At 38.0% G+C, this 18,277-nt stretch overlaps 1 protein-coding gene across 1 annotated transcript in view; it reads right to left on the bottom strand.

Moving 5' to 3' along the window:
* LOC134323874 (potassium voltage-gated channel subfamily H member 7-like) overlaps positions 1-18,277 on the bottom strand; it is a 71,862-nt gene that overhangs the window by 24,794 nt on the left and 28,791 nt on the right. Inside the window, exons 4-7 of the mRNA XM_063005435.1 lie at positions 11,530-11,964; positions 10,718-10,738; positions 7,288-7,502; positions 1,207-1,632 (exon numbers count right to left, since the gene is read on the bottom strand). Of these exons, the coding sequence (XP_062861505.1) occupies positions 1,207-1,632; positions 7,288-7,502; positions 10,718-10,738; positions 11,530-11,964 (1,097 nt within the window). The remainder of the gene's footprint in view (positions 1-1,206; positions 1,633-7,287; positions 7,503-10,717; positions 10,739-11,529; positions 11,965-18,277) is intronic.

The following is an 18,277-nucleotide window of genomic DNA, read 5'->3' as shown; positions in this document are numbered from 1 at the left end:
GGACTTTTACTAATCTTTACTGTTGGAGCTTGGCAAAGCTGAGGAGGTTAACAATATTGTATAATAATATAAATGATATTGTTTTTTATAGGGGAACATTTTTATGATACACAGCATTAACAAGGCTTTCTCACCATTTTTAAGGGTGGAAAAAGCACCTATTTTTTCGAATAGTAAGGACTGCTTCTAGATGTATTGATAACACAGTGTGATTTTTTTTTAATGCATTTTCTTCCCATCCATTCTCCCCCATTGTCTTCCGCTGCTGAGGGATACCCGATTGCATCCGAAGAGAGCACATCACTGTACAAGCCTCTTCTGACATGTACACAGCCCTCCTCTTCTTGCTCCTCCTTACACAGCGTATGAAAACCCACCCACCCACCCACCCACATATAGTTCGGCCCCCACCCTGCAGATACGGTGGCCAATTATGCCCGCCAGATTGGGCCCAGCCAACTGGTGGCAACACCGAGTTTCGAACCGAGGAGTTCAGAATCTCGGTGCTGGTGTGCTAGCGGAACTTCCCGCTGCGCCACCTGGGTCCTAACAGTGTGATTATTGAATCTAAATATCACATTGTATATGGGTGAGTATACAATGCTGCTTGCACTGTCACACACATCCTGACACAGGCAGTTCACTGCTGCTTCTTAGATGACCGACTGTGCCTGACACTGGCCGTTTGGTTCTCACTAAGATTCTTAATCAGTCTGATTTTGTCTGTTATTTGTGGGTTTGGGGTTTAGTTTACACTGGGTTTAAAATCTTGGGTCCACACCCAGAACTGTTTCTGTGCTTGTTAGAGGGACTGCATCATCACTGCAGTATTGTTTTCACACATATGCAGTTAATCCAAACCATGGTGCAAAACGTTTTATAAAAGATAACCATCTTTATTACACAAATAATTTGTGATGTAATCAGTGCATTGCATATTTAATATGTGCTTCTTTACTTTGTTTGACCATTTATGTAAAGCCTGTAGTTTAAAGCTTCATTCTTCATACAAATAAAAACACTGCTATATTCATCAATCAGGCAAAACAATATCTACAAAGATTTGATAAAGGCTTCCAAGGTTGTTATAACTCTGTTTTTGTGGTATTTTTAAAGAAGTGTTTAATAAACCTATGCAATTAACAAGTGAGTTGGCCAGCTGGCCAGTCAGTGTGCTGCAAAAAAACAATAATAGCTATAACTTACTTCATCAGAGCCTGATCCAAAGATGAGCAGGTCAAAGGGAATGGCTGCTACCATGTCTATGAGGAACCAGCCCTTGAAGTAATGCACAGCGATCTTCCCCGGGTGACTCACCACCTCCTCGTTTAAGTTCACGTAAGTTGTGCGGAAGTTTATAAGGATGTCAATGATGAACATGATGTCCACCATTAAGTCAACAACATTGAGGGGACTGCAGGAGTAGCCGCACTTTCTCCTCTGCTGATCGTCACGATCGTTGAGCAGGAAGGCGGCGGAGTACGGTGTGAAGATGGCAGTGTAGATGACCAAAAGCAGGATGAGCCAGTCCCACATGGCTTTGAACGGACTGTAGTGCAGGATGGTGAATTTATCCATCCGTGAAGCCTGGAGCTTGTACTCGGGTAATACATCTGCACCCAGTGACAAGACCTGGACCAGGAAAGAAATTCTGTCAGATAGGAATGTAGTACATTCGAATGTAACACATGTTTTATAAGACTAAAAACTCCTTTATGCTTCTATCTTTAGCAACCATTACTTATACTCATGGTCAAAAGTGGAACAATGTTCCTGTGTGTTAAATACATTTTGTAGGTCACCAGTGAAACTAGTTCCTGTTTATAGTTAGTTTTAGCAAATATAAACGTTTATTTCTTATCACTGTTGCTAGTTTTTGTTCTCTGCAAGACTGAAGGCAGAATTGCCTTGTAGCGTTAAAGCCATGTTTTTATATAAGGCTACATTAAATGATGTAAAGAAAACATTAAATGTGGATAAGTATAATACTGTATACTGTACACTGATCAGCCATAACATTAAAACCACCTCCTTGTTTCTACACTCACTGTCCATTTTATTAGCTCCACTTACCATATAGAAGCACTTTGTAGTTCTAAAATTGCTAACTGTAGTCCACCTATTTTTTTACATACCTTTTTAACCTGCTTTCACCCTGTTTTTCAATGGTCAGGACCTCCACAGGACCACCACAGAGCAGGTATTATTTAGGTGGTGGATCATTCTCAGCACTGCAGTGACACTGCCATGGTGGTGGTGTGTTAGTGTGTGTTGGGCTGGTATGAGTGGATCAGACACAGCAGTGCTGCTGGAGTTTTTAAATACCGTGTCCACTCACTGTCCACTCTATTAGACACTCCTACCTAGTTGGTCCACCCTGTAGATGTAAAGTCAGAGACGATCGCTCATCTGCTGCTGTTTGAGTTGGTAATCTTCTAGGCCTTCATCAGTGGTCAGAGGACGCTGCCCACAGGACGCTGTTGGCTGGATATTTTTGGTTGGTGGACTATTCTCAGTCCAGCAGTGACAGTGAGGTGTATAAAAAGCTCCATCAGCATTGCTGTGTCTGATCCACTCATACCAGCACAACACACACTAACACACCACCACCATGTCATTGTTACTGCAGTGCTGAGAATGATCCACCACTCAAATAATACCTGCTCTGTGGTGGTCCTGTGGGGGCCCTGACCATTGAAGAAGAGCATGAAAGGGGGCTAACAAAGCATGCAGAGAAACAGATGGACTACAGTCAGTTAGTGTAGAACTACAAAGTGCTCCTATATGGTAAGTGGAGCTGATAACATGGACAGTGAGTGTAGAAACAAGAAGATGGTTTTAATGTTATGGCTGACCAGTGTATATACTGTATGTCAGATAGCAGGCACTGACCTATTTGTCAAAATGGTCTGTATAAGTAAAGCGGATGCATGAATGTGAGATGTGTATTTGTGCTAGACAGGCAACAATTTCTTGTTGCCTCTAGGCCAGTAGGATTTGTGCTACTTTTTCTAGGTCTCAACATAACATATTTTACACAGTCAGCAAAGTGACACTTGTTATATTTCAACCTGGAGGGACTGAAACTGCTGCTGTGCACTTTAAATTGACTGGTGTAGACAATCTGTAAGTTTGGTAGTGTGGGACTGGCTAAAGATGCTGAATACACACACATACACTATTGGGACAAGTATTGGGACACCTGCACAATCACAAAAGATCAGATACTCATGTTGGACAAGAAGGTCTGACTTGCAGTCTCTGTTCTAGTTCATCCTGGTGCATTGATAAGATTGAGGTCAGGGCTTTGCGTGGGCCACTTCTTCCACACCAAACTCACCCAATCATGCTGGTTAAGAAAAGGGCCTTCCCCAAACTTTTCCGACAACACTGGAAGCATTCAATATGTCTTGAAGTGTCAAGATTTCCCCTCACTGGAACTAAAGTGCCTAGGCCAACCCTTGTAAAAAACAACGCCTTAGCATTATCCCTCCTCCACCAAACTTTACAGCTGGCACAATGCAGTCAGGCAGGTAACGTTCTCTTGGCATATGCCAAACCCAGACACATCCACCAGCCTGCCAGAAAGAAGCGTGTTTCATCACTCCACAGAACACGAGTCCAGAGGTGGCATGCTTTATACCACTCAAGCTGACTCATGCCATTGTGCTTGGTAAATTAAGTTTGCAGCTGCTCAGCCATGAAAACCCATGCCATGAAACTCCCTGTGCACAGTTTTTGTGCTGATGTTAATGGTCTGTTACTTCATGGCAGAGTAGCTGTGGTTCCTGAACGCTTTCACTTGTCAAGAATACCACTCACAGTTAATCGTGGAATGTCTACAAGGGAAGAAATTTCATGAATTGACTTATTTTAACAGTGACATCTTATAACAGAACCACTCTCACATTCAGAGAGCTCATTAGACTGATTCATTCTTTCACAAATGCTTGTAAAAGCAGACTGCATTGCTAGGTAATGGGACTGAAAACACCTGAATTTGATGCTTAAGAGGTGTGTCCTAGTACTTTTGTCCATACAGTGCATTAACCTAAACATGTGTAAATGTATACACATCCTACATCTTATTATTACTGCTGACAAACAGCAAATAAGACCTCCTGCCTTGATTTATATATCATGAATCATTCCTACAACATGAGCCTGTTTTGTTTTCACATCCCTCTTTGGGATTTTTTTTCTTTGCCCAGCAGGGGATGAACAATAGACCAGTAACTAGTATCTGTATCTCACACACGCAGACAGTCACTATAAGGCAAAGCAAGAATAATTTACACATGACAAATGCAACAAATGTAAGCGAGAAGACTAGAGGCAGACCGGACAGAAGCAGACTGGACTTCCTGGCGTGCACACAAATGAATACAGTACAGAGATTGTGTGTTAAGTACTTCTTATTTCTTCCTAAGGAGGTGGTACTTATGGGAAAGGCTCTTCTCTGATGCCATTTCAGAATAAACAATGAATCTGGCATTACTGGAAAATACTTCCCCACACTTATCTTTGTCTGAATTTAATCATCTGTCTGTGAAAGCTCCTAAATTACATTTTTAAGGTGCCAATGAGAAAAAAACATGAATAAAAAAAACACAATCACTAACAGAAACAACAGAGGGATTATTTGTGCTAACACTTTGTGTCTGCCACGGTACTATTAAGCTCTGTGCCAATATTGGTTTAGACTTCTGGAGAAAGGTATTACAGCAAGTACAACTCATCATTATAAACTAATCTTAATCATTTTTGTTAATCTATTCTTATTTTTAAGAAAACAATCAGAAATTATTTTAAAACTGAGCTGTAATGTGACAAAATATGCTTTAATTTGATTTTATTAGTTTGGAAATGTGTTGCAATTTCTCATGATTTAAGCTTAATTCATTCATTTATTCAGCTATTCATTTGTTCGTTTATTTATTCATCTATTGATTCATTTATTCATTTCCTAATCAGGATTGTGATGGGTCTGATTTATTAGGCAAAAGGCAGAAACTGCTGCTGTCGCCAGTCCATTACAAGGTGCGCACACACACACTTAGGACAGTTTTTGCAATTGGGCTGACTGCATGTCTTTGGACTTGTGGGAGGAAACTGGAGCACCCGGAGGAAACCCACACATGCATTTACATTTACATGCAAATTGTAATATGGCAAGAATGCCCTATATTACCAAAAGTACCTGAACACCTGACTAGAAGCTTGTTCAACATTCCATTCCATTTAATATAATTAAATTGCACTCTGCAGCTATAACAGCCTCCACTCCTCTGAAAACTCACTCATTCACTCACTCACTGTCTTAACCGCGTATCCAATTAGTGTCGCTGGGGGGTGCTGAAGCCTAGCTTTTCAATGGGCACAAGGCACACAGTAACACCCTGGACGGGGCGCCAGTCCATCGCAGGGCAGACACACATACACACATACACACACCCACAGGGCAATTCAGTGTCTCCAATTAGCCTGACTGCATGTTTTTGGACTGTGGGAGGAAACCCACGCAGACACGGGGAGAACATGCAAACTCCGCACAGAAAGGACCCGGACCGCCCCGTCTGGGGATCGAAACCAGGACCTTCTTGCTGTGAGGTGACAGTGCTACCCACCGAGCCACTGTGCCTCCCTCTGAAAAGTTTTTCCACAAAAAGAGTGTGTCTGGTTCATAATTAACAATTTAGATAATTCTAAATTATACAGATGTTGTTCATTCGGGTTGGTCAGGGCTGTTTTCAGGCCCCTAAAATTCATCCAGACCAAACTTGTCAAATTGTGTCTTTTTGGACCTAGCTGAAGACCTTATGCAAATTTTACCACAAAGTTAAAAGTGTATAATTTATTTTATAGAATTAATTTAATGCATGTTAGCAATGGGTGTGGCTAAAACTCTAAACCATTTAGTGTGAGTCAGTACCATAAGTCACATGTAACATTTACATTTCACATGAAGCTATTCTTACTTTTACTGTTTACGATTTTATCATACAGAAAAGACCACAGTATTTACATACAGCATTTAAAATCTGCAGGGTTAAGCCACATTACTATTACATCCAGGATTTGCATACATATTTCTCTTAACCACATTTCTCACCCACTATTGGAGTGAATTTATAGGGGATGATTAACGTGGGAATTTGTAGTGTATGCATTATTTTTCTAATAGTGTAATATTTTCTGTCTCTGGAAAATTTTAGAACTATTTTAACAACATGAAGCACTTAGCACATGTTTAAAAATATATAAAATATATAATATTCCCCTGCGAAATGTACATTTAATTAGTACAAAAATGAGGATCATTTATTCTAAACAAACCAATCAATTCATATCTATAGCAAGAGTAGGTAGGATTAAAATAAAGATTGCATCTTAGTTCAAAACTGCATTTAAATAAACACTTAAGGTCATATTTAAGATAGATTTGCTTTGCAAATTAAACTTTAAACTTACCAGCATGTTAGACATGTGTGAAGGGAAGAGTTCAGTAAAATGAGAAGTGAGCTCCATTCTTTGTGATTTTGAATTTTTCATGTGCCCTAAGTCATGAACAGTCTAGAGCCGATATAAACAATACACACAAGAGATTATGTAAAGACTATGACTTTTTTTCTTAATATTTCTCCCAATGTTGCTGTTGTCACCTCCCCAGTTCTCCTGCCCAGTTGACCTCTATCCCTCAGGCACAGCCAACAGTGCCTGTTTGGAGACCTGAGCTCGATAGAAAAACCTGGGATTTTAACTTGAAATCTTGAGATCTCAGCACTGTTTGACACTTTGACTTTTAGTTGTTTTCTTTACCATGTTAACTTTGATTTCTGCTTAATTTCTACTTTTAGATTGATTTAGAATTACAAATGTCCAATAATTACAGTTGACTTGAAACAAGGGTTTTAAACAAATGCTGAATAAGATTTTGACATACAGATATAGCAGGTACATATAATAGCTTCATATACTTAATGACCCATAGTATTTCATTTACCCTCTAGAAATATCAGTCCTATACATACAGTAAATCTATTTATATAAATATCAGATGATGACATACATTAGCAGAAATATTTGCATAATCAGAATGAGCATCACTTTACACACATGTGAGGTACAAGTTCTGAAAAAGGTCATTTTGCATATCTATTGCTATTTCTTTTATTACTTAAGTTGTCAACTCAAGTCACTATATATCTAAACAAAAACCCTTACTGGATAACACACTTTCAGCTAATCTAACAACTAGATTGTTAAAAGCACCACCATGGATCTTACCTGGGTGACTTTCTCTGTGACATTGTGTGTACGATCTTTAACCTTCGGCGCAATAATGGTCTTCTCAGACCCAGGGGGTGAGGGGGCTTTTCTGTCATTGTTGGTCTCTGAGAAGCTGAGCGCAATAAGAGGGATTTTATTTATGGTGCTGTACTTGTTCAGGTTGGAGTCTGAGGTGGAACCCAGTAGGCTGGATTTGAGGTGGTTAAAAGGACCTGGAGGATAAAAAAAAAGAAATGAAAATGGCTTTAAAACAGTGTAATAAAACACAATATAATGGGCACTGAAGTGTAGCTCATTAAAAGAATTTGACATCTTAAAGGTTGCATTTCCTGTAGAAGCTGTCTGGTGTTTAATAAACACTCTGCATAGAAATGAATGCATGTTACATCACACTGCAATGAACAAGAATACCAGCAAAGCCGGTTATTAAAATGGTTTGGAATACTAAAATTGTACTTTACAAAACATCATTTTGTTGGCATTTTTCATGCAATGGTAAATATAAGGGTAAAACATTCTTAAAGAGGGAAATGATTAGACTGGTTGGTATAAAGAAGCATGCAGAATTTAAAGATAAGGTACAATTAATTTCCTGTAAGAACTGCTAAATCAGTCTTAAGGGGGATGGGGGCTGTCATCAGGTCCCTAGGTAAGGTGTAATTTATCACCCCAAAAAAACCCCAACTTTTAATATGCTCCTACCTTATTTTTTTAACACCAGTAAAATAATTACTTATTATTATTTTCACAACATTGACATCACCCACCAATTTATCATATTATTGAAATGTTACAATATACAGAGAGTTAAGTAATAAAACCATCATATATTGACAATAAAACTGTTGGGCCACCACAAAACAAAAGCGTCAATGCACCTTATCATTGATTGCATCACTAATTGTCTATAAAACACCATATTGGACTCCCTTAGTTGGTGATTTGATAATAAGTGGTAGCAAGCGCTGTCTAACACATCAATAATAAAATCCAATATTTTATTCTAGTGTTTAATTAGGGTGTGAATGAGACTGTGAAGGCCATATAGGATTATGTCGTTATAAGTAACAGTATTTTATTTGTGTCATTTATATTGTCAGTAACAGTACTTATACCTGGTATAATAACATTGCGTTTAATTTAGTCATAATTATAAGTACACAAGTCTTCATTCTCCTTCCTTTATTTGATTTACGGGGGTAGAACATATAAAAAAACCCATAATACTAGAATTATCTGTAAAAAACAAACAAACAAAAACAAAATACTGGTTCAAGCACAGGACTGGAGGAGACACTGAGACCTGGTGGGATTAAAAAGCCAGCCAAAGCTGGACTGGATACTCAAACTAGAGGACCAGCAGGACTAGGGGACAAGGGGGCCGACTGGGACAAAGACAGAACTAGGGGGTAAACTAGAATGGTGACAGAACTAGTGGCTGACTAAGAAGTGGGAACAGGAACTGAGGAAAGAAAACTGTCAACCCCGATGGGCACAGGAAGTGGGCAACATCCGTAACAGGGAGAATGGTGAAGACCACATTACTGAAGGCAGAGTGGGAACCGCAAGGCCATGGGGAGGGACCAATACTGTGACAGTAACAGTACTTTTACTTGTGTTATTATTATTATTATTACTATTATTATTACTATTGTGTCATTCTAGTTATTATAAGTTACAGTACTTACACTTGTGTTGCTAAAAAGGTAAAAAGTACTTTTAACTGTCATTATTTTTATAAGTAACAATGCTTGGACTTATAGCAGTTGTGTTGCTTTTATAAATTACAACACTTTTACTGGTGTCATTATAAGTAATACAGTACAACATGTCATTATCAGTACTGTATATGTCAGTGTATTTACTGGTATAAATATTATTGTAAGTAACAATACTTTACTGGTGCCATTATTATTATAGTAACAGCACTTTACCTGAGTAATATTTCTGACTCTCTACCTACAATAGGTCTGGTAATGCTATAGTAATCTCTCAAACAAAACAGCACAGACTGCTATGATTTCTTAGTTAAAACTAGAGATGGGACGATCGATCGGCTATGAATCGGTATCGGCCGATTTTTAATCAAAATATGCTATCGGCCGATATCTCCTAAAAGTAGCCGATCCGATCGTGTGATATATAAAGATCATGTTAAGTTAACAGCTCAGTGGAATAACATCATTAACTTTGTGCATCATACATACGATGTAATTTTGCTGATTGTAATATTTACTTTAAAAAGATAATTCAACCCGGTCACATCTGAGTCGATTCTATCAGCACGTTATATAAACTCCTGGTTCACTTTGGTAAATCGTAAGCGGTTCTTACTTGTGATGTAGATGAGAACAGAAAATGTTACAGAGCCAATCAGAGGCAAAAGTTTATTCATTAGCAAATTCGTTAGTTCAGGATCATCTGCTGAACTTTTAGCTCCTTAGACGGAACGAGTCTGACGGTCGGTTACAGATCTGTGGTAATAGCAGTTTAATTAAGCTTTTTAATTAAGCTTTTTAATGTAAGAGAGTCACACAAAATGTTCTGTAGTAGCTGGTGTTTATTTAAAACCACGACATTTAATTAATAACAGTAAACACGGAGAGATAACTGAGAAGAGAAACTTACGCTTGGCGAAAAATTAATCGACTCATGAATCAATGAATCACTTATAGCGATACTGTGAACAAAGCGTATCTTCTAAGGGCACACACACACACAAACACACACACACGCGCGCTGCTCCGGTTTATCTTCACTGTGAGGCTCTTTTTAAGTTTATTTATTTTATTTATCGCAATCGGCTATCGGCCGATGTCCCTGAAAGGAGATCGCAGATCGGAATCGGTGCCAAAAACCCCGATCGGCACATCTCTAGTTAAAACAGTAAAAATCTATTAAAATGACAAACACCCACATGCATAGATACTTTATCATATGATGTACCAACAATGCAGGAGGCAAACTACTGGGTGACTGGGTGCAAACCAAAAAAACATTGAGCTTACATGCCGAAGCTAATTTTCTGCAACCTTAACACTAGGACAGAGAGTCCTCAGCCACGTCTCTGGGGACCCATGGTGTTTCCACATACTGTTTTGCCTTTACAACACCAACAATACAACAGAGAATTGATGTTTGTGGACGAGGTGATGTCAAGCAGAAACTGTGAAAGGTTACCCTACAGACTTCAGGGATAACTCAATTTCTAAATCTTCATGATTAGCAGAATGAATGTCTTGAAAAAGATTTAGCATTTTCTATAATGCATCATAATTCCAATAGTATTTAGACGGCATGTGTTATAGTGTATACATATTAACTCCTGTGGCACATCATGAAGGAATCAGACAATCATTGTCCTGCTTTAAAACATGCACCAAGCAATCCAACACAGTAAAACATTCCAGCATTAACACACTGTTACCTTTCAGACTGCGGCCATGGTCTGAAATGCAGAAGAATAGTGATCAGTGCATACAGAAACCAATACTAAAACTACAATGTATTGTTAAAAGTATGTGGTCACTCCTTTCCATTAATGAGTTTGGCTTTTCAGGAACCCACAATGTTATCAGGTTTAATCACACAATCATACCAACTCTATTAACATTGGAAGTAGAATACCTCATACCAAAGAGATTAGTAACTTTCAGAGTGGCACTGGATGCCTGGAGCCTATCCCAGCTTTTCAATGGGCACAAAGCACACAGTAACACAGCGCCAGTCCAGTGCACACACACACACACACACACACACACACACATACACACACCCATTCACCTATAGGGAATTCAGTGTCTCCAATTAACTTGACTACATGTTTTTGGAACATCTCCTGGAGGAAACCCACGCAGACACGGGGAGAACATGCAAACTCCGCACTGAAAGGACCCGGACCTCCCTGCCTGGGGATCAAACCCAGGACCCTCTTGCTGTGAGGCGACAGTGCTACCCACTGAGCCACCGTGCCGCCCATATACTGGACTTATACCTGTATTAGCATAGGATGTTCTAAAATAGTTAAATCAGATTTTTTATAAGAGAGTTTATAAGTAATGTAGGTCTGGATCAGGTGAAGTTGGACTGTGGATGGGACCCTCCATGATTTCTCTTTTGTGCTTTGTTTGTATTTTTAATGTCCCAGATGTATCTCTGTATTTGATTAACTTCAAACTAGTACACTGTACACTGTCCTTCCTTTCAATTCAATTTCATCAGTGAGGGGGGTTCATTTACCTTCACTAGCATGCCGATCCCTTAACCAACGTTTGGAGTTGTTGCTGAGACCCTCAATATCATGCACAGATGAGGCTCGTCTTCTGCTATATACAGTGTCCTTGGATATAGATTGTGCCAGGCAGGTACTGGACTGGGCTTGAGACAGGCTAGGACGATCCCACAGCTGTTTAGGCGATGAGTGGTCGAGGGGTTCGGACGTGCTAACGGGGGATGAGTGGGGACTGGAGCTAATGAGGGCTCTTGTGTCATTGGCATCAGCAGGACTGCAGCTGTCCTTAGTGGGAGAAGGGAAGTCTCTCAAGGGCACAGAGTCGTCACTGGCTCTCGGTGAGTCCACCATCACTGTGTCTGGGTCTTCCTGTGGCAGAGACTGCTTACTTGTACCCAGCAGGTTCAGAGATGGTAGCCGGAATCTAAAAAATCTCCCTTTCCCTGCAGAAGAGAAAGACAAAAATATATATAGGCAATTTTAAGAGGCATAGCTTCTAGGTTTTCACAATTTGCAATCATCCTGAAAGAAAATGGAGATGGATAATAACAACTGCAGTGGAAAATAGGTTTGATATGGAGATGGAACAATAGGAAAATGCCCTTGGCTCTACCCTGGGATATATTTAATATCCTTATAAGGGAAAATCTAAAAGCAGAAATAGGCAATAAAAAGGAAAAAAGAGAATATTACTCTGGGCAAAATAACTTAGGCATTCAAGGTAAACTAATTACCTGTAAAAAAACAAAAACAAAAAAAAACAAAGTACATTCACACTACAGGAGGGAATGAAGGGGGGAACTGTAAAATAAAAATCAATTAGAAAAAAAATCTTGTTATTAACATGGGTAGAACGCTTTCTTAAAATAAAAGTAAAACAGACAAGACAAAGTAACCATTTATTTATTCAACTATTTTTCACCGACATACACTGATCAGCCATAACATTAAAACCACATTCTTGTTTCTACACTCACTGTCCATTTTATCAGCTCCACTTACCATATATAAGTACTTTGAACTTCTACAATTACTTACTGTAGTCCATCTGTTTCTCTGCATGCTTTTTAACCTGCTCTCACCCTGTTCTTCAATGGTCAGGACCACCACAGGACCACCACAGAGCAAGTATTATTTAGGTGGTGAATCATTCTCAGTGACACTGACATGGTGGTGGTGTGTTAGTGTGTGTTGTGCTGGTATGAGTGGATCAGACACAGCAGCGCTGCTGGAGTTTTTAAATACCGTGTCCACTCACTGTCCACTCTATTAGACACTCCTACTTAGTTGGTTCACCTTGTAAATGTAAAGTCAGAGATAATTGCTCATCTATTGCTGCTGTTTGAGTTCTAGACCTTCATCTGTGTACACAGGACGCTGCCCACGGGGGGATATATTTTTGGTTGGTGGACTATTCCCAGTCCAGCAGTGACAGTGAGGTGTTTAAAAACTCCAGCAGCGCTGCTGTGTCTTATCCACTCATACCAGCACAACACACACTAACACATCACCACCATGTCAGTGTCACTGCAGTGCTGAGAATGAGCCACCACCCAAATAATACCTACTCTGTGGTGGTCCTGGGAGAGTCCTGACCATTGAAGAACAGCGTGAAAGGGGGCTAACAAAGCATGCAGAGAAACAGATGGACTACAGTCAGTAATTGTAGAACTACAAAGTGCTCCTATATGGTAAGCGGAGCTGATAAAATGGACAGTGAGTGTAGAAACAAGGAGGTGGTTTTAATGTTATGGCTGATCGGTGTATAATAATTCTTTTCTTAATGCATTGAACACCAGATCCTATTCCAGGAGTTAATTGCATAAACTCTTATACGTGTTTTCTACTTTGCTACTGAGATGTTCCTACTGAATCAGCTATTCTTATAAAGAATGCCCCAATTCTTCAGCTGCTGCAGAAAAATGTGCAGCCTTGTTAAAGAACCCAGAGGCTGCCTCAGTCAATACAACTTCCCAATGTTAACAAGATGATGAATACAGCAGTTTTTAAGTAACAACACATAGAGAACATTTAGTACCCTGGGAGTTGGTGTTTGTGTTTGATCATGTCCTGATAAAGCACATATCATATTAATAAAAGTGTTTAATTAAAAATCATGCTAGCAGTTTTGGTAAGGAGTGAATAATGGGTAAAAGCAGCTCAGGATGTGTAAGTGAACATTTACAGAGACTGTGATCGAGTATAGGTACCACGAAACGTGCCTAAAAATTCAATACTCTAGTGTTTACAGTCTTATTATTTCATTCCCATGAGCATGTATTGTTTTAATAATTAATTTATCACCTTTTGTATCACTTCGTCCTGACATGAGTCACAGCAGAGAAGTCTTTCTCTCTAATCTATGCTTAGATACAGTATACTATAAATTTAAACAAGTAAATAAATAAATATTATATCACTGAGTTAATGAACGTGTAATGGAACCTGCTTGACAGGTTCAGTATCCAGGGTATGTTACGGAGCTCTGACACTGAGTGGAGACTGTTTTCCCTGTATTCATTAATTAATTCATTGTCTATTTTATTTAGACCCACCGTGACCTTGACTAAGATAAAGCGCTGGTAAAACAGTGTAAATGTTAAGCACATTTGAATCATGTTAGTTTAATAAAATCTACAATCAAACATTTACTGAAACTAAATGCACAAGCATTAATCCTATATAAGTCCTATCTGCTTTTGTTGGTGTGTTGAAGTACACACCTTAAAGCATCATTGAGTAACACTGCTTTAAACTGATATTTCAGTGATCTTTTGGCAAAGGTTTGGCAGGTACAGAACATTCAGTCATGATTCACATGGGCTTGTTTTCTTTCCATGTGCCCTTGGTGAGAGGAGTAAATAAAAAAAGGAAAATGAAAGAAATATGGCTTGGTTAAATAATTGAAAAGCACCCTCAGTTTGGACACGAACATAATGAAGTGGAATGTGGAATTTCAGGAGTGCTTTAAATCTTCCACACTATGCTTAGAGACATGATTTATAATGCACTAACTGGTACACTATATAGAAAATCAGGTGTGTTTTAAACATTATACTATGTATTATTATAATGTTTATTATATATTATTATTATTTTATAATTATTATAATTACAATATATTATGCACGTTATAAAATAAAGTTTTTTAAAATACATATTTAGCTTCACCCAAGAGGCGTTTGCTTGTATTACAATGTTACATTAGTCTCCAAATATAAGACATCTGCTAAATAAAGAGGGATCTTCAAAAAAATTTCTGCACTTTTATATTTTGGTTGGAAACAGTGAGGGTGGGAGGAGTGTTCACTGATCGTGTCTGAAAGACTGAGAGAGCTTATAGTCCGGATTTAGCGCCATCCGATTTTCACTGTTTTGGAAGCTCGAAGAAGCTTTAAGGGGAAGAAGATTTTCATGTGATAATGTTGTGAAAGCAGCATAAGTGGCTACATGCTTAACCAAAAACATTTTTTGCTGACAGCATTAAAAAGTTGGTACGACGCTGGGAAAAATGAAGGTGACTGTGTAGAAAAGTGATGTTATTTGTTTTTGAAATTCTTAATAAATAAAGAAAAAAAATGTGGAAACTTTTTTGAAAAACGCTTGTAATATGTTAGTTTTGTACGAAAGTAGCTCAATTAGGAAGTCAAAGAGTTTTCCTGTCAGATTAGTCTGAAGGGTCTAAAAGCCCTTCTAAGCAGGAGTGTACTGTAGGGTGGGTTTTAAAAAAAAATCTAGCTTTGTAAAATACCTGCAGTGTTGTTATGTCAATGATTTGACTCTGAGAAAAACATGATGCCTACGCCTAACAGACCATTTCTCAGAGCTCATTTAAATAAATCATAAAGAAGTGGAAAAATATAAACTTTAAATCCTAAAAATAATAGAATTGCGCTGTATTTTAAATCTCTACCAACCTATTTAGTAGACAACAGCCCCCTATACACTGCAAGACCTAATGCAGCTCTGTGTGACTCTGAATGATATTGACAGAGGACATGCCAAGCTGAGCAGTGGAACTTAATAATGTATTAAGGGATATTAAACCATCTTGCCTGCACATTTTCTTCTTGCTGAATACATCACATCAATTATCACATTCAATCAAGCGCTTTTACATTTAATCTAAAAAGCCTCTATGAAAATACTTATAAAATGCCTGGAATTTGACTTACAAACAAAAACTGTAGAGAAAATACAGTACTAGTGCCAGAGAGCTGTTCATTCCATTGTTGAGAGAACAGTTTGTATAAAAGGAATCAGTTCATATAAAAGGTGTAAGGTTGCCGGAATGGCTAAGCAGCACTATATTTCTGTTGCAACATCATCAAGTCTGCTGGTTAGCTATCTCATTAGCTCCAGATACAGGGTGGTAAAATCTGGTAAAGAATTCACCACAGAGTTATAACATGACTTAAAAGCAAAGCTATTTCAATCATTTCCCTCAGGATAAATAAAGTACATCTATCTAAATAAAATGGAACCAAACTAACACTAAGTAAAAGAGAGAGTTCTGAGTGTAACTGCGACTGTGATCAGCACACCAGCCAATTTGATTTACCAAAGCACCAACTCACAATCACAGTCCAACATGTCTCTTTTGGCACTAAATAAGTTTGAAGAACTGAAATGTAATTCAGTTCACTGATTTGATTCCTCATTCGGCTTGAAATTAAGCAGAAGAAATAGTAATTGCTAAAAAGAATGACTCCAGCGAGGGCACAATAAAGCAAGCTAATGCACACCGGCCATCTACCCTACCGACTGAGGAATAACTCAGTGTTGCCCTGGTGTTTATACTTCCTTTTTATAGTCCTGAGACCAGGTGGAATGAGTTAACTTTGATGAAAATTACAGCTCCTGGGGTCTGTAGTTTTTCTCGAACTACGACAAGTCGATTTACACCTGACTCCTGGTGGAGGGAGGAACAGATGAAGCTAATTAGCCAGTTTCATACTGAGAGTTCTTTGAAAATATTCAAATATATAAAATATATATACAACAACTTGTCAGTTTTAGTGGTGCAAAAAGTGATCTAATGTCACCTTAGCCATTTATAACTTGATGAGTATGATTCCTTACTGCTGATATTTGTGCCCATTTAAAGAGAGCTAATTTGACTGCATTTTGAAATCTGAAAGATTTTCAAACAGGGAATTTATTCTATGGTTGTTTTTCAAGCTAAAATGACAATTCATTTCAGTGTACAATTAAGTAAGAATGAATCCACATTTACTCTAAATGTCTACCCTGACAGAGTTTCACTTCAATTTAATCCACAAACTTAATCAAAAAAACAATTATAAGTCTAGCACATAAAATCTTACTACTGCCCTACTCAAAAATTCTATCAAAAAGCCCATTCTAACACTAACTGACACTATAGCTGCATATACCACAGCAGGCTTTTTTCTCTGTGAAACATTCAGTCAGAGCACATTAGCATCAATGTGCTAAGGAACTTAATTTGATCATTTGCAAGGCAGCCTTGTAATAAGGAATAAAAAATACTGTGAGATGAGGATGACTGACACAATAACTGACCAATATTAGTTAATTAAACAAGCTGACAATCAAATAAAAAAGGAAAACTTTATTAAGATTCCACCACCGACATCTATACTCACAGTCACTGTATTAGGTTTACCTGTCTTGTACAAACATTTATTGGCCATTTTATGAGCTACGCCATACATACGGATATACCTTGTGGTACTTATTACTGACTGAAGCCCATCTCTAGCTCCTTCCACCCCATTCATTATGTAAGAAAGAACCCCATAGGAGACCCACTGACCAATTTTCATTTAAGGTTTTTTTTTCTGCAGTGTATATCCAACAAACTAAACTGTTGCACATCAGGGACTGGTCCTTTAGCAAAATCCTTAATCTTAACTAGGGCTGGCACGTCCGATATTGGCTCAAATCACTGGATCGGATATCAGAAGTAAAAAAACGTGTAATCCGATACTGTTGCTTAATGTAAATAAAACTTAATGTAAATAAGGCCATTGTTTCTGTGTAAAGCAAATAACACACAAAGATACGTTCCAACAGAGTGCCGTTTATTGCCAGCTCACTCGGCAACAGCTATAACAAGGTGCATCTTGATGACATCATTAACATGTGCAGTTTTGCATAGAAATGACAGTCGGTTTGGTATCGGTACCGGTATAAGACATAAAAAGTGGTATCGAGCCAGCCCTAAACTCAACACTATTAAAATTCTGTGGTGAGACCTAAAGATGCTGTACAGCACTGCTTCTCATGTAATCTGACAAAACATTAAATATATATGTATTTAATATATATATATAGTATATTAATATATATAAAATATATATTATACATATTTTTTCTTATATATATATATATATATATATATATATATATATATATATATATATATATATATATACAGTATATATAAGAACAAAGGGCCAAAATGGCTTCATCACTTGAAAAATTGGGAATTAACCCAAAAGATTATTGGCTGTAATTGCTGCCAAAAAAGGACAAATACTGATCATTGAAATTCCAGATTTTTCCTATTTTCTAGTCAAATTAATACAAATGAATGATTTGAATCATACTGTGTATATATGATATACGATTACACTTATATACTGTGGTGTTTAATTACTCTTCTACAATGTTTTACAAAGCAATTTTTATACACCTGTCAGGGGTAAAAGTATTTCTGTTTAGCCTAGAAACCTGAAGTGGATCTACAGAAACTGAAAAGATTAATTTATA

The sequence above is a fragment of the Trichomycterus rosablanca genome, chromosome 12 (genome assembly GCF_030014385.1).
Source record: "Trichomycterus rosablanca isolate fTriRos1 chromosome 12, fTriRos1.hap1, whole genome shotgun sequence".
NCBI lineage: Eukaryota > Metazoa > Chordata > Actinopteri > Siluriformes > Trichomycteridae > Trichomycterus > Trichomycterus rosablanca.
The sequence above is the reverse complement of the archived record's forward strand: the minus strand, read 5'-3'. Positions and strand labels throughout refer to the sequence as shown.